Source organism: Astatotilapia calliptera, chromosome 2 (genome assembly GCF_964374335.1).
Source record: "Astatotilapia calliptera chromosome 2, fAstCal68.1, whole genome shotgun sequence".
Classification (NCBI taxonomy): domain Eukaryota; kingdom Metazoa; phylum Chordata; class Actinopteri; order Cichliformes; family Cichlidae; genus Astatotilapia; species Astatotilapia calliptera.
In genome coordinates, this window is record NC_137423.1 from 2281168 (window position 1) to 2304842 (window position 23675).

The window sequence follows — 23675 nt, forward strand, 5'->3', positions numbered from 1 at the left end:
TAAAATTTAAGCTGGAGCAGCTTTACTGTTCTGTGAATGATGCACAAGTTCAACAGTGACATGGTTTTATTGTTCAGGCCTCACCGGAGAAGGTGCGCACCACAGAAGTTCAGATCATGGTGGCATCTGCTCAGAAGAACCTGCTGGAGGAGAGACTGCAACTCATCTCTGAGCTCTGGAATGCTGGCATCAAGGTAGGTGTGTGGCAGGGGGTGTCAGGACAGATCAGGGGGGAGATACTGTCAACAACCCCACCCTAAGAGTTTGGGTACCTTGTGTATCCACCAGGGGGAGCAGTGTGGCTGCTTTATCCGGTCTTTAAGTCTGACTTCATCAGCCGTTTCTGTGTCCAAACTCTGCTTCAGCTCCCAAAGTCAAACGAACACTGTGGCATCACTGAGAGTTAAACACTGTTTAAATTCATCTTTAATCATCAGTGTTGCTGCTTTACCAGGTGTAACAATTAAGTTTAACATCCGGGCATCCATGAACACAGAAGTTATTACATTTAACGGAGTTAGAAGTTAGCAAGCAAACAATTTATTTATATAGCACTTTCAGAACAACTCCCAGCTGAACACCAAGTAGTGTACACTTGACATGCCAGAAATGATACACAGAATAAGTTAAAATAAAATAAAGTTAGCAGGAAGTTAGCTCACTAGTTTGCACCTAGACATGACGTAGCATGTTCTTACTGAGAGATTTCTGAAACAATTAAAACGTACAGCTCTGCTATCACTTCCAACATAAATGAAGACAGAAAACTAAACAGCAGTGACGTTTGTAGGGTTACTGAAGTTTGGCTAGCTGCTATATAATGATGTGCTACGTGATCGCTAGCTACACAGCTATGTTAGCGTAACATAAACCACAGGTTCCCAAAGTGTGTGTGTGTGTGTGTGTGGGGGGGCAGAGCCATTGCAGGGGGGGCGCGGTATGAAAAGAAAAAAAGAACACTTGGACACTGCTAGCATCATGGACAAGTGTTTGATGGGGCGCCTACAGAAACGCAAAGCAGGAGATGAAGCGTCGCTGAATATGTTTCCAAACCAAAGACTAGAAAATATGGTGAAGCAAATCTTCCCTTTGGCTTCACCTGGATTGGTTTTCCCTGCATCAGGAGCAGCGCTGGGCTCTTCAAATCACGGACAAACAGGATCCCACATTCTTGATTTTTAGTTCACAAACACTTGTTGTAATGACTAACTACTCCTGACATGTTGGAGATGTTAGCTCTTTATACAGTAAAGTTACAGCAGGATACAAATAACATCAGGCTGATCCTGCCACGATTTGTTCCCTCGGTTCAAACAAACAGGATCCCACAGCTGTTTATGTTTTTAAACCCATTTTGCACAGAGAGGCATTTTTTGAAAAATGTATTGATGTTGAACATTATTACACAGAAAAAAAAACAACTACACGTAAAATAATCACACGGTGACGCCTCTGCCTTTGTAAATGGAGGGACAGTAACTGTATGTAAGCCTGTAAAACCTGCAGACAGTCAGATTAACAGTATTTCGTCTCTATCATTCTGCAGTTCATCTCATGTAAACAATAACGTGGTCACAGCGTGACGTGGAACAAAACACATACCTTTGGCGTTGCGTGACGAACTCTGTATTCCTCGTCCACACGTAAACACAAAAAAGGGGTTTTAAAAAATCTCCGTTTTCGGTGACTCGAAACGGCGTTTAAGTGTGGGCGAAACAGCTGCGCTTTCAAAAATACCCGTGTAGGTGCGGACGCAGCGTGACAGAGTTAGTAGTTTATTTTATTACTACCTGCTGATTACTTGTATTTGCTTAATTGTTTACTGAATGTTTGAGGTGTGAAATAAACTGCAATGGAGCAAAATATGGGCGTGTGTGGTTGGAGGATGTGTTTGTGCGTGCGTGCACGTGGGGAGGGGGGGCGCGAACATTTTTCTTGTAAAACAAAGGGGGCCCAGCAAAAAAAGTTTGGGAACCACTGAAAGATACAAAACATGAAAACATGTTAAAAACACCACAGCCTTAACAAAGACTGAAGCAGGGTTGATATGTCATCACTTAAAGACCAGATACTGCAGTCATAATTATGATGGAGTCATTATGTTCAAGCCTGTCTTAATGAGCAGGCCAGCTGCTCTCCATCTCCACAGACTAATATTTTTTAAACTATGCAATCAAGAAATTATTAACAACTGGTGGAAGCTTTTTAAGACTGACAATGAATAAATAAACAAAGCACATAAATCAACAATTTTAAGGGCAGCTTTCACAGACAGGTAAGACAGCCCAGTCATTAGCATTACAGCACATGTCCGTGTTGTCTATTGACCAGCGATCGACTACGGTGGTGTGAAAAAGTGTTAGCCCCCTACCTGATTTACTGTATGTTTGTCACACGTGAATGTTTCAGATCATCTAACAAATTTAATGTTAGACAAAAATAGGGCTGCTCGATTATGGCAAAAATGATAATCACGATTATTTTCACTGAAATTGAGATCACGATTATTTGACGATATTTATTTAACCCTTTAAGACCTGCCATAGAACCAAGTCCGCCAGAGCTTATATTATTTTTTTACATGCTGTAGTGCCATTTGTGGGAGCATTTCAAGTTGCTATACATCAATACAACTGTTATAGCCCATATTTTAATAATATGTATGCATTAAGTCCATAGTAACAACATTAATTGCAAAAAAGTGCAATAAACTACAAAAAAATTGAAAATCGTTTTTGTTTTTTTTACATATATTTCTACTTGGAGAAATTTAAGAGGTTTATCCCTCAAAACTTTAAATACAAAAAAAGTTGCAAAAAATAGTTTACAACAACAGGAAATTTATTTTGAGTGTCTTCATAGTTTTATTTTGGAGATACACCAATTTTTATATACTGCAGGAAAAACAAAAAAACAATCCTATGATGCAAATTTGCAAAGAAAACAGCAGGTGCATCAAAATAAAATATTTCCAGCAGTGCAATATGAGTCCTAAGCATCACGGAATCTATTCAGAAAAGTCAAACATGACTTATAAAAACACTAGTATAGGCTTTTAAGGCCTACAAGTAAAAAACTAGATTTTCTGCAAAAATGACGTCACTTCTGGTTTCGGGCAGGAAATGCGACAGTTCACGTTGACGTCTTTTTCAAAGTGGGAAGTGCTAAGAACAGCTGATGGATCGGCAAAGCGTGTTTCTGGAATATTGTGTTTTTGTTCCTGCAAGTGCTTTTTATGCAATTTTTGCAAAGCTTTATGTGGAAGGAAACCGTGACTGAGGACAAGCTGATGGCATCAGATGTAAGTACAACTCCTCCGGTTTCATATGCAAAACAAATTATTGCGCTAGCTTACACGGTTCAGGTTCTACAGGGAGTTAAAAATGGTTAGGCAAAACGGAGCGTGCTGCTCTGACCGGCTTTAAAGGGTTAACAATGACTTTAAAAAAAATAATATAAAATAGTGCAAATACTGATAACAGTGCAAATGTTTGCAATATAAGAAATAAATGAAAAATGTAAACATCTATGTTTAGTGAACTTTGCAGTGTTGCTCTGTGGTGCAGCTACTACATCCTAGCAAAGTTTACACACTGTGTCTACTTGATCCACGTCTGACTGAACCCATAATGTTTCCACACCACTGAAGTTTTTTTTTACCTCTCTTTTCAACCAACGGCAGTCACTCTCCTCTCCAAATAACTTCTGCTTAGCTTTCCGAGCTTCCCTCGGGTCCTCTTAATTGTTGTGACGCGTGTTCGAAATGGAGAGCGGTGCGCTTGACTTACCACACGGAGCAGCGCGAGAGTAAAGCATGAGGGAGGGGCTAATAATCGGCTCAGTCATTTTTAATGATCGTTGAAAGCCCAGATCGTAATCGTGATTAAAATTCGATTAATTGAGCAGCCCTAGACAAAAATATTACAAACTGCATTTTGTGTTTACTTATATCATCTTTGTCTAATATTTAAATTCGTTTGATGATCTGAAACATTTAAGTGTGACAAACAGGAAAAAATCAAAATCATGAAGGAGGCAAACACACCACTGTATGTGTACTGGTGAGATGACATCGGAACAGTAAAGAGCGTGTGTGTGTGTGTGTGTGTGTGCAGGCTGAGGTGATGTACAAAAAGAACCCCAAACTGCTGAGTCAGCTGCAGTACTGTGAGGAAGCAGGAATCCCCCTCGTGGCTATACTGGGAGAACAGGAGCTGAAGGATGGAGTGGTGAAGCTGCGTGTAGTGGCAACCAGAGAGGAGGTATGATGCACGCACACCAAGTCATTGTAATTACACACATAAAGAAATGCTCACACACACACGTCACGTTATCTTGCTGCCCCCCCCCCCCTCTGCTGTTTGTGCACAGGTCGATATATCCAGAGCAGATCTTATCAGTGAGATCAAGAGGAGAACTGAGGCTTAGCCGCTTCCTGCTTGTTTAGCCATAAACCAGCCACGTTATCTCATGGGCTCTTCAGAACTGTGTACAGAATTCCTTCCCTGGTCCACTACAGAGCAAAGACACAGCAGCCACGTGGACTGGTGTTACACAGCATGTGGTGCTCATGAGCACAGCAGGAAGCTAACAGGGAACATGTTTAAATGAGTGATGTTGCTTGTAATGTGCTTTCGGGTGTGTAAAAGATGCCTCACTCGTTGTCATTGTTCACATTGTTCAGTAGGGTCTCTGGTGAAGAGATGGTAGATGTAAATCACACCAAAACAGTCAGTGCACTATTTAAAAAAAATACATAGGAGGATAGCTGTAGTGTTTAAGACCAAGACTGAGAAAATGTTACACATTTGTTTTCTACATGAATCACGTCATGATTTACTGCAGTTAAAGTTCTAAGAATGCTCCTGTCTGTATAAAATATCCTGTACTGCCCAGTGTCTCAAATAAAAAGCTTACATTTTGCTCAAACCTGGGAAAAGCTTCTGGTTTCCACATCTGTGAGAATGTGAAGGTCCTCTTGGATGAAGACGATGCTCCCACCACCAAACACCAAGCTGCCAACTTTACATGTGTCTTTTAAAGGGCTTAAAAAAGTCCAATAGAATTACTCGGCTGATAATGTGCTGGGGTTGTCGTTAAGCAGCATCATTAGAAGGCACAGCATTTCATTGCTATGCAGCTGCATTGACACCTGATGCTGTGCAATGGGCACACTGATGGTTTTGAACCTCGTGGTCAGCTCAGTACTTGGGATGCGTTTCCTCTGGGCACTCGTGTGCTAATCCTGCAGCAGTGCATCTCAAAATACAAAAATATTGTGACGCTCTATGTATTTCAGAAAGATAAACTTGATCACCACAACCTCAAGAGGCTCATCGTGAAAGTAGATCCCAGCTGTCTTTGCTAATTATGGATGTTTAGTGGGCTTTAGTGAAGGTGACAAATGATCGTATGGCCTTTGACAGTGGGCTCATCTCTGCTTGTCCTCCTAGACCTCAGTGCACTATTTAACACTGTTGAGCATGCTGTAGGTGCAAACAGATTTACTCCAATTTGGTCATGTAAATGGAGTGGTCTTCAGTTCTGTGCTAGTACCAATTCTGTCCATTACGCATGCTTTCCTTAGGCAGTATCACTGGAAGGCACAGCATATTCATTGCTATGCAGCTACCCAGCTTTAACTATTAAAGCCAGATGACACACACCATATTAGTTAGGCTGCAGGGATGTCTTAAAGATAAACATGTGGATGACATTGAATTTCCTGCTTCTAAATTCAGATAACACTGAGGTTATTGTACTTAGCCTTAAAAACCTTAGAAACATGGTATCCAACCACATACTTAATGTGGATGGCATTACTTTGGCTTCCAGTAACACTGTGAGGAACCTTTTTAGTCATTTTTGAGCTTCTTGAATGTGCATGTTGAAGAGTTATGTAGGACTGCTTTCTTGGATTTGTGTAATATCTCTAATTAAAACTGAAAAGCTTCCTGTCTCAGACTGATGCTGAAAAACTGGTTTTTGCGTTTAATACTTCTGGGCTGGACTATTATAATGATCTAACACTGGACTGAAAAACTCCTTGATAGTCAGTTGATACAAAAATGTGAGAGTACTGACAGGGACTAGAACGAGAGAGCAGGTTTCTCCCATATTCTGTTAAATCCAGAATCAAATGTAAAAATCCTTCTCGTACAGAACTGTTGATGTAACTGAGATATAAATAAAATTGACTTGAAGTGCTGACAGGGTGAAGAAATTGGTCTTCTTGGGATGTCCATTTCGTGGCCCGTCTCTGATATCCTCTGTTGTATTAAACTTGATCTTCAGTTTGGAAATACTACTTGGTTTCGTGGAATACGAGCTTCCACGAACATCAAACACGGCTTTGAGCACAGATAAGCTGAAGTGGATCTGAGTCCATGCTCATAGGTGCAAGTTTTGCTGGCAGCTTATTTGTTTTGTTTTGTGCCCATCAAAATAAACTCCAACGCCATAGATTCTCAGCAGGGCTGAGGATTCGGCTGCCACATTAATAATTGACATATGAAATGATCTCGGGGGCCAAATGTAATTGTATAAAACAGCCCTGGTTTAGAGCCTGTTTCTACCCAATGAACCATCACACAGACCCACTGTATGCTTCTCATATGTCTCAGTTTATCTGTGTGCAGTTACCTGGAGGGTCAGAAGCTATTTCCTCTGTCACAGTTGTTCAAACAAAGCCTCACCTTTAGTAGTGCCGTGCACGGCTTACAAAGACAGCAGCTCCTCCTTCATTTCAAAGTCGCCCGTAATCCCACGCACAAAAGTTGCTAGCTGTGTTGTGTTTGTGACGTCTGCTGTCTCATCACAGTTCCCCACCCCTGATGTTTACCATTTAAACCGCAGCACTCCGACGTTAACGCTGTATTCACGTTCATCCGGTTGCTTGAAAGTAGTGATGGTGACTTGAGCTGATGATGTCACTGTATCTACGTCCAGCTTTGAGATGGTGTTGGTGTACTTCAAGCACGTAGGTCTGGATGGCAAACTTAAGGCCCGGGGCCCAAAATCGGCCTGTCAAAGGCTCTAATATGGCCCACTTGATGGCTTTGGAATATATGAAGGAGGGCACGAATTTTGGACTTTAAAACTGTATTTTAAAGTTTTATCAGATTTTCCTACAGATAGAGTCCTCTCCCATTCATATTACACCAAGTAATGAATTAGATTAGATACTTTTTACTTTAGACTAAAAAAAATAAATGCATAAATAAATGAAACTGTTGAATTACTGAAGAACTCTGTTTTTTAATTACAAGTGTCCGGGCACTAAGCTAAGAGAATCTTTGCAGTAATTTTACACATTTATTTATTTGTTCTGCTGCATTCACAGAATAATCACTTACAGTCATACAAAACTGAGACATACTGTTAAAACTGCACTTGTTTTTCTCATATTAATTGCAACTAGAAAGTGCATTTTCTGAAGAAACTGCAGTGTGAATGCTTGAATCTGAATGTATGCACTGAAATGAATTAATTGCTGAATTTTGAGTTAAAAATATTGAATGAGATAAAAAAAAAACAAAAAAAAAAACGAATTTAACCTGAAAACAAAGGTGCTGAACTGCTAAAAGCTGAAGGTTACACAGAAGAAGGAGTTGGAAAAAAACTGAAAATGTTTTAAATGTAAATTAGAAAACCCTAAGAAATGAGAAAAGAACATTTAGAGTCAGAAAACATCTGAATGAATATTAAAAGGTCATATTCTTTGAATCACTGAATGACTCAAATGTGATCCCTCCACTTTGATCCACACAGTTTAAAAAGTTTAAATGCCTGAGCTTTGAAAGATACGGTGTTGGAAAGAGAACAATAATGGCGACAATTTGAGGGTAAAATGATGGCTGTAACACTGTGGACACAGCAGCAGTTGAAAGAGAAGTGCTTAAGATGAATCTTGGCACAGTGGCAGGCAGAGCTCGTTAAGCAGGCAGGTGTGAGCCTGGTTGCTATAGTGACCGCACCCAATGGCTCCATACACACGTACACAGACATGCGCCTCACTTTTGCTGCTTAAAATGAACAGAAAAGTCAGGCCGAAACAAATCGCTCCCAAATGAAGAGTAAAAGTCGTATTGACAAAATTCTTTCACCGTGAGCGACAGCAATGTCTAGTCTACCTAATTCTCAGTTTTCATGCCTGTGGAGCTTATTATATGGACGTGGTGACAGTGGAAAGACACCATGCTCTTCTGATTTTCAAACGAACCTTCTGAGCCATTTTAACATTAGAGTCTATGGAAGAGTTGGAGGGAGGAGGCTGTGCATTGGTGACATTTATGAAAGAACCATAACACCTAGTACAATAGTAAACACATTGGATGAAAGAGGACAGCCATGGCTACGTTTTGAGGGTAAAATCATACCTGTAGAGCAAACGCTGCGGACACAGCAGCAGTTTTAAAAAAGATTTTAAGATTAATTTTTTTGCTCCTCTCACTCTAGCAGTTGAGCTGCCTCACTCTAGCCCCAACATTCCGTCCCATACACACCCATTATAAACTCTGAAACGGGTGAAAAAACATCATGAAACTTAAACTGGAACTGAAGAAAAAGTATAATAGATATTGAAAAGATAAATGCAAGTTGAATAGTTGAATGTCTTGTCTTCGTTTTAAAGTTTGAATGGTGGCTCTATGTGAACGTATGTTGAAGTAGTAAGAGTTTAAAAATGAGTAAGTTGAATGAGGATTTGAAGGGTCTCCCCATTGAAATACATTATAAATTTTTGTTGAATAAAGTTGAATAAAATTAAAAATATAAATGTTAAAAATATGAAAAATGGAAGCAGTGTTGTCCAAAAGAATAGGAATCTAACGGTGTTGGAATGGTTTTTCTAAGTTGAACGGTTTTGAAGGAGTAGGATTACAAAAAACGTACGGAATACAGAATAAAATATAATAATAATAATAATAATAATAAAGATTACAACAACAATACTGTGAATGCTTTTCAAGCATTCACACTAATTAAATGTGTCTTGAAACATCTTTACACTGACAGAAAGGGCAGTTTCACTGGTTTGGCCTACTTAAGATCACAGCGGGCTGTAAGTGGCCCACGATGTAAGCTGAGTTTGACATCCCTGAAGTAGGTTATACGATGGCTGGGAACTAAAGCTGCGCCTGATGCTACACACCTAGAATAAACCAGCGAGGTAGTGTCTTATTAAACATGGAAAGCATTGTTTACAACTACTGCTGTGCTACTGAATGTTTGTTAAGGAATCACAACAAACTGAATGCAACAAACTCGTCCCCAAAAATGTGATTTTGGAACACATGGAAAGCATGGTCGAACAGACAGCGTGAAACGTTTAGTAAAGACCAAATACTCAGAGCATCATGGGAAGCCTCGAGCAGCTTCGGCCAACTAAGGGAGGATTCAAGGTCAGCTAATCCAGCCCAACTGTAAGACTCCTCTTAAAAACACAGAAACCAACCTGAAAGCTGAAAACTGTGAAAAAACTGAAGCTGGCTGCAGTGGCTAACAGAACAGCTGACGTGCAGTTAAACATAGGCTCCAAAAGGTTTATTATGACATTTAACAGATGGTGTGTTGATGGACTAATGGATGGATGGTTTTTTTCCATAGATTGGAATTAGCATTTCCATTTCTTTAAAGTGAACAACACAACCATTTTAGCTGAGGAAATATCTGATTACATTCTATGATAATCAGTTAAAAGGTTAAGTAGAGTCGTCTTAATTCACAGGAAGTGTCCAACAGATTGACAGGTGACAGGACATGATGTACATATAATGGAGCAGGGAAGATGGAAACAGTTAGAACATGTGATTTATTCTTTTAATGGATCATCAAACAGTTTTTAAGACAGCCTGAGTAATATAAATTACAAGAGAAGTAATTGAAGCATTAAGTAATAAATGCACAAACAAGCTTTTCAGTATCACTCTGAGGCAGGATGTTTCTAATTTTAGAGAGATTACACAAATGTAAGAAAGCTGTCCTACGTATTTGTTTAATGTTGGTATTTGGTATTCTCTCACCCCCTTTTGTTCATGTCCAATCATCTTTGCTTTCACTGAGAAGAATGAGGATCTGCTGCACACTAAAGAAACTGTTTCCCTGTCATAAAAATGTGCACAAGTAATTTGTCAGTCGGTTTTAATCAGGGTCCGGGCTCCTTGTGTCTGTGGTGTTTAAAGAGTCGTAATTCCATCGCTGATCTCTCTTCCGTTCCAACGCAGCTGTAAGTTGTGTAGCTGTAGTGGTGTGTCCTGCTGTAAATCACGTGATCAAATCACATGATTACCCTCTGCTGTGGAAAACGTGGTGTAGATGTTAGCACCGGTCATCTGGATGCACACTTTCTCACAGTGACCTTGTATTGTAAGCAATACAAGGTCAGCAATAACACACAGTTGGTAAGCACACACATAAAGTGGCAACTAAAAAAATCTTTATTTATACAGCGCCAAATCACAACAACAGTCACCTTAAGGCGCTTTATATTGTAAGATAGATCTTGTTTATGATGCATTATACTGCTGAGTTATAAGAAATACTGTTTTTGGAGAGTCAGGACTTTGCTTTTTCTGATAGTAGAGGAGACAGAGAGCACATCACCCCCACCGTTGTTGAAGGCAGACAAAATAGGGAGCAAAGGCCATAAGTCAGGCTCGCTCACGTTTAGGCTTTTACGACTAGGTGGGGGCCACTAGAGGCTAGAAGAGCTTGAGTAACCCTCCACCAGTTTGATGTTTGCTGTGTCCCTCTGCATGCACGTCTCCCCATCCGGATGGTTTATGTTCATAAAGTGTTGAATTGTATGGAATAAAGGATTGTTGATTGAGCATTTATACACCGAGTAGTGTCCTTCCTTCAGCCCAAAGATCGAAAGAATTGGGAGGATTTAACAATTTGGTGCTGTGTGACCCGGATCTTTGATGTGCTGAGGAAGGCAGATTTGGCCTGTGGTGAGATCGTGAGGCGAGCAGAGGACCGGTCCAAATATAAAAAGGTAAGCACAGCCTGTTGTATTATAAATACCAAATGTGCATATTGGGCTTTCCAAATTAATCTGTTCGCTGAGTTACACGCATTTTCACATTAAATTTGTCGGTGTCTGGTTTTCGGCACGAGATACTAACATCATGAGTTGAGGCTGAATTCCAGTGTCATAGGAACTGGCTGTAGCAAGATACTAAAAACATTCTATGTTGAGACTAGAGTTGCAGCCCACGTTACCCTCCACATTTAACGTTGTGTATGACCGGCTTCTGTTGCAAGAAACGGGGAGAATTTCTAAGACGTGGCCAAAGTTCAGCATATGAAATAGAGTCTGGCTTGTGGTGCGCTTGCAGTTCAAAGGTGAGCTCAGAGGTTTCTGCGTGTTTTTGCGTGTGAGACGCGCTCTCTGTGTGTTTCATTGTGTGAAATATGAACATGGTGACAGTGACGGTTAATGTGAGAATTGGAGGGCACTAGTGCGAAGAAAATATTTTATGATCTAAGGTTGACGCCTAGTGGACCTGTGGAAATTAATTTTGCCCTGGGGTTGGCTCCCCCACCGTACATTGGACGCGGCGTATGGACCAGAGGTGTCTGGAGGTCCAGGTTTATCACCTAAGAGCCCTCAAACGATAACAGAATAACACTGAAACCGCTGTGTCACAGATTCATTTTATTAACAGCTTCCCCACAGTGAGTTGCATCAGCATTCACTCACAGCACATTTCAGAAGGATTCAGATTAATACAGTGATCTTACATCCAGAATGATCCTGACAGAGTGCCACTGTGAATTATCTTTCATCAGGTCAATTTTAAAGTTCAGTATTTCAAAGCAGGATTTATGAAGAATCATATTGGAATTAGGACTGTAACAATATGTACTTACAAATGGTAAATGGCCTGTATTTGTATAGCGCTTTACTAGTCCCTAAGGACCCCAAAGCGCTTTACACATCCAGTCATCCACACATTCACACACACATTCACACACTGGTGATGGCAGCTACATTGTAGCCACAGCCACCCTGGGGCGCACTGACAGAGGCGAGGCTGCCGAACACTGGCGCCACCGGGCCCTCTGACCACCACCAGTAGGCAACGGGTGAAGTGTCACACAACGACCGAGACTGTCCGAGCCGGGGCTCGAACCGGCAACCTTCCGATTACAAGGCGAACTCCCAACTCTTGAGCCACGATCGCCCTCGTTATTTACTCGGGCAAAGTGTGAAAGTGTTACAGCTGCAGAGAGCTATAGCTAATAATATACGATGTAACCATGGAGACAGAGTCAGTCACGTGAGCTAGCGGTGCATGTTTACTACAGTGAATAGTGATAAGGTGATTGCGTGCACAGCGTCCACACGCTGCACAGGGTAAAAACATTACTTCAATATTGTTTTATATTTATATATACTTTCTGTTAACCATCACCTCAGGTTCACCTTTAGTTTCAGCCTACAAATGCACACTGTCTAAATATGAACACATTAAAAATACAAAATTGTTTACATTCATGTCTCAGAAATAAGCACAGCTGTTCATGGTTGTCATTATAGTTTTATTTGTAAGAAAATTATGAACTTCATAGTGTTTATCTAATCAAAGAACATTTGACAAGTCTGAGTCATTCCTTTGCCCTATGAGAGCTGGAATAAATATATATCCTGACAATTACAGATCAGCAAATGTCAGTTGAAACAGTAGAGACAGGTAGAAATGATTAATCTTTGCTTAGTCAGACACGTCCTGTGTTCAGTCCATCATATTAAAAAACAAACAATAGCACGCTCCGTGTGATTTTGCTTCCATTTTCCAAATTATCAAAAGCAGAACATCTGAGCTGAAACCAGTCAGCTGAAACCATTAAGACAGGAACAATCATTCAATGCAGTGTCTCAGGTGGCTTAGCCTGTTACAACTGTTGATACAAGCTAAATACGGTTAACACACAGTGTCAGGGAGCTCCAGTGTGGGAACTAGTGGCTTTAGGTGTTAGGTTTTGTATTGTTGATTGTCATTTATGCTTAGAAATATTTACTCATATATGCTTAGAAGTATATAATCATTTGTAGATTGAAAGAATGTCTCATCCTAGGAGGTCTGTAACAACTCTGTGTAGCATGAAGAGGGGAGTGCGTTCACTCCTCTACAGAGTGTTCTGGCATAGATCACACCTAGGAGAGGTCGTATCTTCTCTTGTTGATATATGGCATAGCAAACACACGTATATATCTCTTTAAGTATAAGAGCCTTTTGTTCAGATGGAGCCGCTCCTGGCACCAGCTTTGGGGAGGGTCTTCACAGGGTCACATCTTGACCTCACACACACACACACACACACACACACACACACACACACACACACACACACACACACACACACACACACACACACACACACACACACACACAAATTATTGTCTTCAACGTTCCAGCGAATAGGTTCAAGCTACAAACCTATCATTAGGTTTGTAGTCATTTAACTTTCATCCATTCATTCATTTAATTCAGGAGGAAGAAATGTCAGGTGGGTGCAGGCTGGTTACATTTGGTCCCATGCTGTCTTTAACTAAATGACTTGGTTCACTTTATGGCTGGGCTGTATGTGGGGTTATATCATGTTATTTGGGCAGGAGTACCTGTCCTCTGTTAGACTTATAAAGTTTCTCCATAAGTAGAGTTTCTAACTCTTCTAGCACATCTGTGGCTGACAGCTTTTTGGTGGCTCTTTTTACCCCACACTGGTTGTGAGTGTGTAAATAGCCCCACTAGTTCTTTTGGGTTGCAGTTAACTTGGGAGGAAGAGGTAGGTCTGCCATGACTAGAAGAATAACAATTATCTGGGATACATAAATTTCATAATGCATGCATGTATCTCTATAAACCTGCCTGAGGGCTGCCATTTTTACAATCAGTTATTTCTCTGTTGAATCTAAATAATGAATGTGTTACAGTTAAACTGACACTGGTCAGTGTAAATGGCTCATTGGGACACAGAAACCTTTAAATTAAACCTGATATCGAGTGTCAAACAATATCAAAGCTGTAAAAGCTGTTTACAGTCAGAATTTATAAAACTATGATTGTAAATAAATTCAAACAAGTGAGCTTTTCTCTTTGTGCTGAACATCAACACTGTGACTTCTTAGACTGTAAGCTTTACTTCAGCACAACCAGTTGTAGAAGCTGCCACTCCAAATGTCTTTGATAACAAGAAAAAAATACCTTTTCAGTCCACGGCCTGAAGTTCTTCTCTGACATCTTCTGCAATCGGCTTTGTCTGCTGGTTTGAAGACAATAAACCACAAAAAAGATGATTTAGTCACTTTGTCTGCGTCATGCAGCTCGTATGTGTCGTGTAACGATGTTGAATAGTCGTCGTTATCCCTCTGCTGTGTCAGTAGGATTGTACTGTACAGCATCTCATTGATATGTGAGGAATGCTAATGTAAACAGACTTACATCATTAAAACATAAAGGACAGGAGATATTTAGATATTTTTATATTTATATTACATTTTATAGCTGACGGATATTACTAAATAGATAGAATTTACTAAATAGCTGGATGAACATGAAAAATATGTCTATAATAACAAATGACCATGAGAGCCAGTAGAATTAATTCAGCTGGACACTCGAAAGACGTCCTTAAATGCTCTTTAAGTGGCAGAACAGACGAACAAACAGTTAATCGCTTACTTGAGATGAAATCTGCTCAGCTACTTTGAAAACAGCTTCTAACTGGTTCCTCCTTTAACAGGATGACTGCTCAGGGGTAATGCCATCATGCAGTCCAGCAACCTTTATGGTTCTGCTTTGATTCACCAGGAACTATTAGGGAAACCTTCCAGCGCCTCCTGTGAAAGACACAGGCATAAACACACAAACATTTATTAACATGTTCCACAGTCTTCCAGTTTGATTTTCTCATCCTGTGGACAACAACGTACATGGATGCAGGTTTATTGTTGACTTTTGGAAGGTTTATTTACTGAACATATCCAGCTGCAGCTCCACTGTGGTCCTGAACTGGATAAGCACTTAAGAAAATGTGTCAATAAATGGACAAACATCAACTTACTATATTTATCCAAACAGATGGGAACAATAATGCTTCGCTGAGTTAGAGACTTTAATGTCTCGTGCTGATATACCTGCAAACTTGACAACAAAGGTTTTTCAGACTACATGTAGCTGTCCTCTATGTCAGCTCACACATTTACATTCATGTCACACTTATTTCTGCTTTCCCATTTTATAATTATTACTTACATTTTGATTAGATACCTTGAGTTTGTAAATGATCAGATTACATAATTGGAATACAATGCATCCAATTCAGGATTAAGCCTATCCCAGCTGATACAGGACAAAGACAGGACAGGCTGCCAGTTTATCGCAGGGCTAACAGGATACGTGTGACAGAAAATCCACTTAAATGTCTGATATTTCTAATTATTAATCATAATTATGACTATTATTTAAAAATATTATCTAAAGGTTTCTTTATGAATATATTTAGATTTTATTTTACAACCCCTAGAATATAAATCTGAGCTGTTTCAGATTCTGAGCTCTGACCTCAGTGACCAGGCTGTGTCCTCACTGCAGCTCCCTCTTGGAAGGACTTCTGCTTCTTGTGTTGACCGCCTGCCCTTAATATCACGTACTGTACCTGAGGAACAAAAAAGGACAAACACTTGCTCTCATTTAAGAAGTACATTCATACAGAGGTAATATATGGAAACAAACTAGTTCACCCCTTGGGAGGAATCAGTTCCTGTGAAACATTTCTGTAAATCGGAGAGCGGGGAGTGGTTTAGCGGGTCCACGGAAGGAGTGGCGGCCTTTAAGCAGGACATGTGAAATTCTTCTCCCCACCCCAGGATACTCTCCTTCTTCCAGTGTTGGGAAGGTTACTTTTAAAATGTATTCCGTTACAGAATACATGCCCCAAAATGTATTCTGTAACGTATTCCGTTACGTTACTCAATGAGAGTAACGTATTCTGAATACTTTGGATTACTTAATATATTATCATGCTTTTTACAACTACATGAATGTACTATTGCTGTGTGATTTATTACTATTACTGAAGGTCCGCGACTCCGAACCGTAGTAAAGGGACCTCTGACTAATAGGGCGGGTCCCTGTCGGCTCGTAGCTGAAAAATAGCTTTACTTTGTTGTGTGGGTCAACTTTTCTTGCGAGATACAGAGAGAGGCGTTGAAAGACTGCTCCAACGGAACTTATTGTTTTCGGAGGAAAACACGAACACGGTGTACAGTCGAGTCTTAATAGCTTACTTACAACTGGGCTCGTCAGGCTCTCTTCTTGGCTGCAGTGGTTATTATTATATTTACATGCTTCCAGCTCCCGTTTTTCCTCGACGACAACTCGTACCTTTCCACTCGCCTTTTTCTCCCTCCTCGCGCTCACAGACACATAACGTGTATGGCAGTCCATTCTCCCTGCAGCACGGACTACACTGCCCATGATGCTACATTCTTTAGAGCTATGCTTGTAGCATTCTGCCTGTTAGCTTAGCACAACAACAACAACAACGAAAAGGCGCTCTCTCACCCAGGAAACACACAGTCGCAGAAAGAGAGAGAGAGCGTCGCCCTGTAACCATGGCAACCGTAACGCTGCCGCCTGGAACAACAGAACGTAGCTGTCAAACAAAACCCAAACAGTCCTGACCCGCGACAAAATGAAACAGGAAAGTACCGCAGTGTAATCCATTTATTTCAACAAAGTAACTGTATTCTGAATACCACCTTTTTAAACGGTAACTGTAACGGAATACAGTTACTCATATTTTGTATTTTAAATACGTAACGGCGGTACATGTATTCCGTTACTCCCCAACACTGCCTTCTTCCAATCACAGGGTTATGTTGATGTAGCCAGGGATAACCCAAGACTAGCGGCGTGAGAGGAGCTTTAAACACATACAACTGTATGGTTTCAGAATGGTTACCAGAGAGAGTCAGGGAAACAGGTTCAGTGATATGAGTGATGTCTGGGAGACGCTGACCACTGAGCGCTGTAACTTGAAGTGAATGCGGCAGAGGCTCCATGCTCAACTTTAACTTAAGCGAGGCGTCAATAAACTTCTGTTCTGCCCAGTCAGGAAACACAGTCCAATCCCTCCAGTGGTTCACAGACTGGATCTGATGTTACTGTGCACGCTGTTTTTACCTTCAGACCAGAACCTGCCAACAGAAAAAGAATCAACATGTTTCATGTGTTTGTCAGTGTTTCATTTATGATTTCTGACTGAAAACAGATTGGCTCATTATGAGCTGATCTTTAGGAAATATGAAACATGATTATCTTTCATTAGTTATTAGCTTCACAATCAAAATCTGCTTTTCAGCCCTCAAACATTTCCAGTTGCTGTTAAAACGAGCAGGAATTTCTCCCATATCCTTTCCAAACATCCTGGTTTCAGTTTGGATGCTGACATCATTTGACCTTGGAAACAAAAAAGACTGTTTCCTTGGGTGAAAACACCCAAGGAAACAGTCTTCATGGAAGAAGACTGATCTTTGTGACGCATCAACAGTAACAAGATGTTATTTAACAGAGCTGTAAAAAGACTAACTGACTGTGTTTGACTTCAATTACACTTTAATCCTGATTATACATTAGATTTAGTTTATGTAGAGTAAATTCAAATGCCTCGCCCCTATTAGTTCCATCTATGACACTGTCAGCAGATGAATGTTTAACTTCCTCAAATATTGTGTGTCTGCATATTAACCAGGTTATTAAAACTTTATTCTACTTTCTTCCTTCTGTGTTTTTTTCATGAATATATCTGAGCTGTCCCTAACTAAAAGCATGACCAGTATGGATCAGACTTCTTCTAGCCCTGTGCTGACCAAGAGCGTCTCAGACTTGATCTTCTGGACCGTGTTAAAGTAGTTCAGATCTTTAAACCTGACATTTCCACACCTCCTGCTCCGAAAGGACAGTCTTTTTACAGAATAATGAACTGGCTACTGAGCGCAGACCGACGGTGCAAAGACTCAGAGGACCTCTGGCTTTATCCAAGAAATAAACTCACAACCTTTGAACAGTTCATTTGTGTTTCATTTGCTAAAGATTAAACCCAAGTATCAGTGTTTGGTTCTGCACATTACGTCTGACACATTCTTTAGTCATGGAGGGAGAGGTACAAATGTGTTTAAGGCTGTGAGACTTTACTCTGACATTGCAATCAAGTACTCACTAAGAATACTTCATTACAACAAACAGAATTATAAAAGCCATGTATAGTGCCTATGTAACAGAGTCATAAATAACATTGTTATAATTACACAAAATGTGTTCTAAACCCCCAAACTGCTCCTTTTATACCTGACTTTTAGGACCTCCAAGCCTGTAGTTGTGTTCATTATCAGTTAGAGCCCCTCCTCATTCTTTTCTTCTTCTTCTTTGGTGCAATCCTATAAATACAGTGTACCCCTTTTGCCTCTCCCCTTTTTCTACAATTCCCCTGTGGGAGAGGTGGGTGTCATTTCTTTCCAGCACCTTAAAGCACACATAATTCATATTTAGCCACCCTGATGTTTATGATTGCGATTTTAGTTCAGTTATTGTCATTATTGAGCCTGTTTTTGTAAGATGTTATAAGTGTGTAGTATGTGTGTATCATAAATGTGTTTTAGGCGCCATAAATGATAGCATGAATATGTATTCCTTGCTAGCTTGGGAGCTGTGGTGGGTTGAGCTAATCCTCTTCCCCACTGTCTGTATTTGGTCGTAGGAGCTGGAGTGGGCAAATTATTTACTTGGAGGTCTTTCTTTCTTTTACCTTTTTTATCAGGTATGTCAGATTTCATGTTGCTTTTGTTTTATCTTATGTCAAATATGTTACGTGTAAATGCATATTTTATGTTTAATGTAAAAATAAATGCCAGCCCCTTTTTCTACAATTCCCCTGTGGGAGAGGAGCTGGAGTGGGCAAATTATTTACTTGGAGGTCTTTCTTTCTTTTACCTTTTTTATCAGACACAACGCAGAATCACACCGGTTACACCTAATTTACCTTTATGCACTATATACGTGTATTTAATACAAGATTAACTGGGATTCTTTTCTTCTCTTGGCTCTTGACGGAGGCAGTCGCACTTTCTCTTTCTCCCTCTCCCTTATCTTCCCTGCTTGGCTTCCCATGTCTTTTGTATAGTCTGGCTCATTCTCTAACCCTAAGAGAGTCTCCCAGACTTGTTCTCTAAAAACCTAAAGAAGAATTATGGATTTGATCAACTGGTCCCTTAACGGAATTGACACCCTCATGGGCTTGGGAGAGCCCGATTGTCCTGCGGAGACGTTTACTGCCGGATACTCGATGGTCGGTTGCTTCGTGTGTCTGGCGACACTCTCGATGGAGGACATTGAACAACATCTACCAATTTGTAACCATGATAACAGAGTTCTGGCTGATTGGAGTTGGCTCGGACCTGGCTTATCGAAGAACAAGAAGCAGCTACAGCTGTTCAAAATCCCACAAGGCTGGTCAACATGATAGACAATGGGCAGGGATGTGGGTACTCAGACTGTGTTTATTGAACGCAACACGGATAAGATCTTGGCTCTACTATATGGATAACATCTTTTTGAAGAACAACGGGAATTGAGAGACCTGGTGACCAGTGACGGACATTAGACTACTGTAAAATTGGAAGCAGTTTGTTTGTTCCCACTAACCAAAACAACTACCATCTTCATCTCATGTGCCACCCCCCACCCCCGCGGCAGCTGGATGCTCAAGGCAAAAGCTGACGGGAATAACAATTCTCCCTTAGATAATACGACTGTTTGTTATGACTCTCCCCCTCCTCATTCAAGGCCATCACAGTCCTGTACAAATGATAAACACCTTAATAATTTTGTTGAGAATTATCGCTGACAAAAAAAATGACTTTATTATTTAATGATACCTGAATCTGCTAAGAAAGAGAAATGGTGAAATGTAAAGTTTCTGATGGTTTCTGACCAACAGTGTGAAATCATATTCATTCAAAAACAAAGTGCTCTTAATGTGAAAATCTGCTTCCTCCACCCTCCCACCTGTGCTGCATTTCAGGTGGAGTCCCGCCTCCTTCCAGGAAGCAGCTCACCTGTGTGTCTGTGTTTAGTGTCCAGGTGTGGAGTGGAGCTTGTTGGTGGTGTGTGAAGAAACTGTAAGTTTGCTTTGTTTCCTCCTTTAACAGTTTGTCCTTTGGAACTTTAGGACCACAATGTGAAGTGAGACATTTTTATTTACGTAACATTAAACAAATCAGATATATGATCTGAATTTGAGTGTAATGAAACAAATTCCTGACATGTGATATTGTTTTATTTATTATATTATATTATATATATTATTATTATATATATATTATATATATATTATATTATATTTATTTATATTGTTTTACAGCTGTATTACATAACAAGTTGTTACTGTTGATGCTTCACAAAGGTCAGCTGTGCTGCAAACTAAAGCTATACTGCGTGCAGGTACTAGTTTTTCTAGTTGGAACTTCCTTAAAGAATCCTTCCTTTGCTAAAAACACCAAACATCATATAAGGCAGCTTTGTTCCTCAAAAATATGAGCTTCTTGTGTTCTTCTTTGTGTTCTACTTTCTTGGGTTCCCAACACCTATCTTTATGGTCTCAGTCCTTCTGTATCTAATGTCTGTGTCATGATCCTGGGTCCTTTTGACCCAGCGTTTTGTGTTTTCTCTTCGCGATTTTGGTTCTGTTCTCTAATTGGTGTTTACCCTGTTCCCCCCCGTGTGTTCCTGTTTTATTGTGAAGGTCTGCGTCTTATGTGAGTGTTTTCAGTTTGCCTCCCTGGTCTCGTCATGTTAATCACTCCCAGCTGTGTCTCCCACCTGTGTGTAATCTCCCTGTGTTCTCTGAGTGTATTTAAGTTGTATTTTCTGTCTTGGTAATCGCTGGTTCGTCTGTGTTGTTTCCCCTCGGTCTCCCTGCGTCTCCCTGTATGTATTTCTCCGGACCTCCCTGCATCCTCATTCTGGTTTGTCTTATTAGTTTACCCAGTTTAGGTTTCCGGTTTCATGTTTTGTCGCCACCGCTGTTTGTACTCACACCCCTGTAAATAAACACTCATCTGCACCAGAGCTGCCGCATTTTGGGTCCTATTTCATATTCCACACGGCTTGCCCCGGCAAACCGTGACAGTACGAACCAGCCACCATGGACCCAGCGGCAGTGAATCCATCCGAGGAGCTCCAGGACGACATTGCGTACAATGTGGAGATTCTCCTCGGGCTATGGCTGGAGAACCCTCCAGAGGAGCTTCGTCGTGCCGTGGAAAGTCGGCTACAACGGCTCTTTTCTGGCCTGCCATGGCTTCTGCAGTCGCTTCCTCCGACCATGCAGGCTTTTCTCCGGCTCACACCGCACCTTCTCTCAGCCACTCCTGCCTCGCTGCCCGACTCGCCGGATGTGATCTTGCCCGGCCCGTCGGAGCCGTCTGCGGGGAGGAAACGGCGATCGCGCCGCAAGCGCGCCACCCCACAGCCGGACGTTCGGGCTTCTAAATCGCCGGCTGTGGTGAGTGAGGACTCTTTTTCATTTTCGGACTGCATGACTGTTCATTCAGGGGCTGCGTTTTGTGTGGCGGATGTCAACGCGAGCTGCTTATCGCCTGTGCAGCTACCGGCAGCTAAGTTAGCTCCCCCGCAGCCACTCTCAGCTCGGTTAGCTCCCCCGCAGCCACTCTCAGCTCGGTTAGCTCCCCCGCAGCCACTCTCAGCTCGGTTAGCTCCCCCGCAGCCACTCTCAGCTCGGTTAGCTCCCCCGCAGCCACTCTCAGCTCGGTTAGCTCCCCCGCAGCCAGTGCTCCTCTCAGCTCAGTCTCCTGTGCCTCCTTCAGTTCAGTCTCCTGTGCCTCCTTCAGTTCAGTCTCCTGTGCTTCCTTCAGTTCAGTCTCCTGTGCTTCCTTCAGTTCAGTCTCCTGTGCTTCCTTCAGTTCAGTCTCCTGTGCTTCCTTCAGTTCAGTCTCCTGTGCCTCCTTCAGTTCAGTCTCCTGTGCCTCCTTCAGTTCAGTCTCCTGTGCCTCCTTCAGTTCAGTCTCCTGTGCTTCCTTCAGTTCAGTCTCCTGTGCTTCCTTCAGTTCAGTCTCCTGTGCCTCCTTCAGTTCAGTCTCCTGTGCCTCCTTCAGTTCAGTCTCCAGTGCCTCCTTCAGTTCAGTCTCCAGTGTCCCCTTCAGTTCAGTCTCCAGTGTCCCCTTCAGTTCAGTCTCCAGTGCCCCCTTCAGTTCAGTCTCCAGTGCCCCCTTCAGTTCAGTCTCCAGTGCCACCCTCAGTTCAGTCTCCAGTGCCACCCTCAGTTCAGTCTCCAGTGCCACCCTCAGTTCAGTCTCCAGTGCCACCCTCAGTTCAGTCTCCAGTGTCCCCTTCAGTTCAGTCTCCAGTGTCCCCTTCAGTTCAGTCTCCAGTGTCCCCTTCAGTTCAGTCTCCAGTGCCCCCTTCAGTTCAGTCTCCAGTGCCCCCTTCAGTTCAGTCTCCAGTGCCACCCTCAGTTCAGTCTCCAGTGCCACCCTCAGTTCAGTCTCCTGTGCTTCCTTCAGTTCAGTCTCCTGTGCTTCCTTCAGTTCAGTCTCCAGTGCCACCCTCAGTTCAGTCTCCAGTGCCACCCTCAGTTCAGTCTCCTGTGCTTCCTTCAGTTCAGTCTCCTGTGCTTCCTTCAGTTCAGTCTCCTGTGCTTCCTTCAGTTCAGTCTCCTGTGCTTCCTTCAGTTCAGTCTCCTGTGCCTCCTTCAGTTCAGTCTCCTGTGCCTCCTTCAGTTCAGTCTCCAGTGCCTCCTTCAGTTCAGTCTCCAGTGTCCCCTTCAGTTCAGTCTCCAGTGTCCCCTTCAGTTCAGTCTCCAGTGCCCCCTTCAGTTCAGTCTCCAGTGCCCCCTTCAGTTCAGTCTCCAGTGCCACCCTCAGTTCAGTCTCCAGTGCCACCCTCAGTTCAGTCTCCAGTGCCACCCTCAGTTCAGTCTCCAGTGCCACCCTCAGTTCAGTCTCCAGTAGCTCCAGTGCCGCCTGTAGCGCAGGCCCCAGTAGCTCCAGTGCCGCCTGTAGCGCAGGCCCCAGTAGCTCCAGTGCCCCTGCTACCCGTAGCTCTGGCTCCAGTAGCTCCAGTGCCCCCGCTACCCGTAGCTCTGGCTCCAGTATCACCGGTTTCACTCATTCACTCCATGCAGGGAGAAAGTCTAATTTCACCTCAAGGTGCTTTTCATGGTTCAGCCGCCATTGGCACAGTTTGCCGCTCCAGGGCTTCCCCAGAGGCTAGGTCTCAGTCCCCGGCTGATTCTGGACCCCTGAAGTTTATGCAGCCACCTGAGAACTGCACCATGTCAGCGTTGCCTGGGCAGAGCCAGTGCTCAGTGCATCGCCAGTTGCCTTCGTGTTTGCCAGAGGATTCCATGACTGCTGGCTTAGTGGTGACTTCTGCTGGAGGGTCCGAGAGACCGCTCCGGCCTTCGTCTCCTGTCTCCGCTGGAGGGTCCGAGGGGCCCGTTCAGCCTCCTGCCTCCGCTGGAGGGTCCGAGGGGCCCGTTCAGCCTCCTGCCTCCGCTGGAGGGTCCGAGGGGCCCGTTCAGCCCGTCCAGCCGCCTGCTGTAGCTCCATCATCATCCTCGCCTGCTGCAGCTCCAGGGCCTTCAGC

General features: G+C 42.4%; 1 protein-coding gene and 1 long non-coding RNA gene across 4 annotated transcripts in view; both read left to right on the plus strand.

Annotated features, from left to right (window-relative positions):
- hars (histidyl-tRNA synthetase) overlaps nt 1-23675 on the plus strand; it is a 43810-nt gene that overhangs the window by 17495 nt on the left and 2640 nt on the right. For 2 of the 3 annotated variants that reach the window (XM_026181378.2, XM_026181369.2), the window contains 3 exons: nt 78-194; nt 4116-4262; nt 4372-4939. In XM_026181378.2, the coding sequence (XP_026037163.2) occupies nt 78-194; nt 4116-4262; nt 4372-4428 (321 nt within the window). In that variant the 3' untranslated portion in view covers nt 4429-4939. Of the gene's footprint in view, nt 1-77; nt 195-4115; nt 4263-4371; nt 4940-20091; nt 20189-23675 lie in introns of those variants that run through there. The other variant, XM_080309018.1, reaches the window with a different exon arrangement.
- Nucleotides 15132-18973, plus strand: LOC145432278 (uncharacterized). Its single transcript, XR_013912561.1, has 2 exons — nt 15132-18509; nt 18710-18973. It is a non-coding gene; the product is annotated as an uncharacterized LOC145432278 (long non-coding RNA).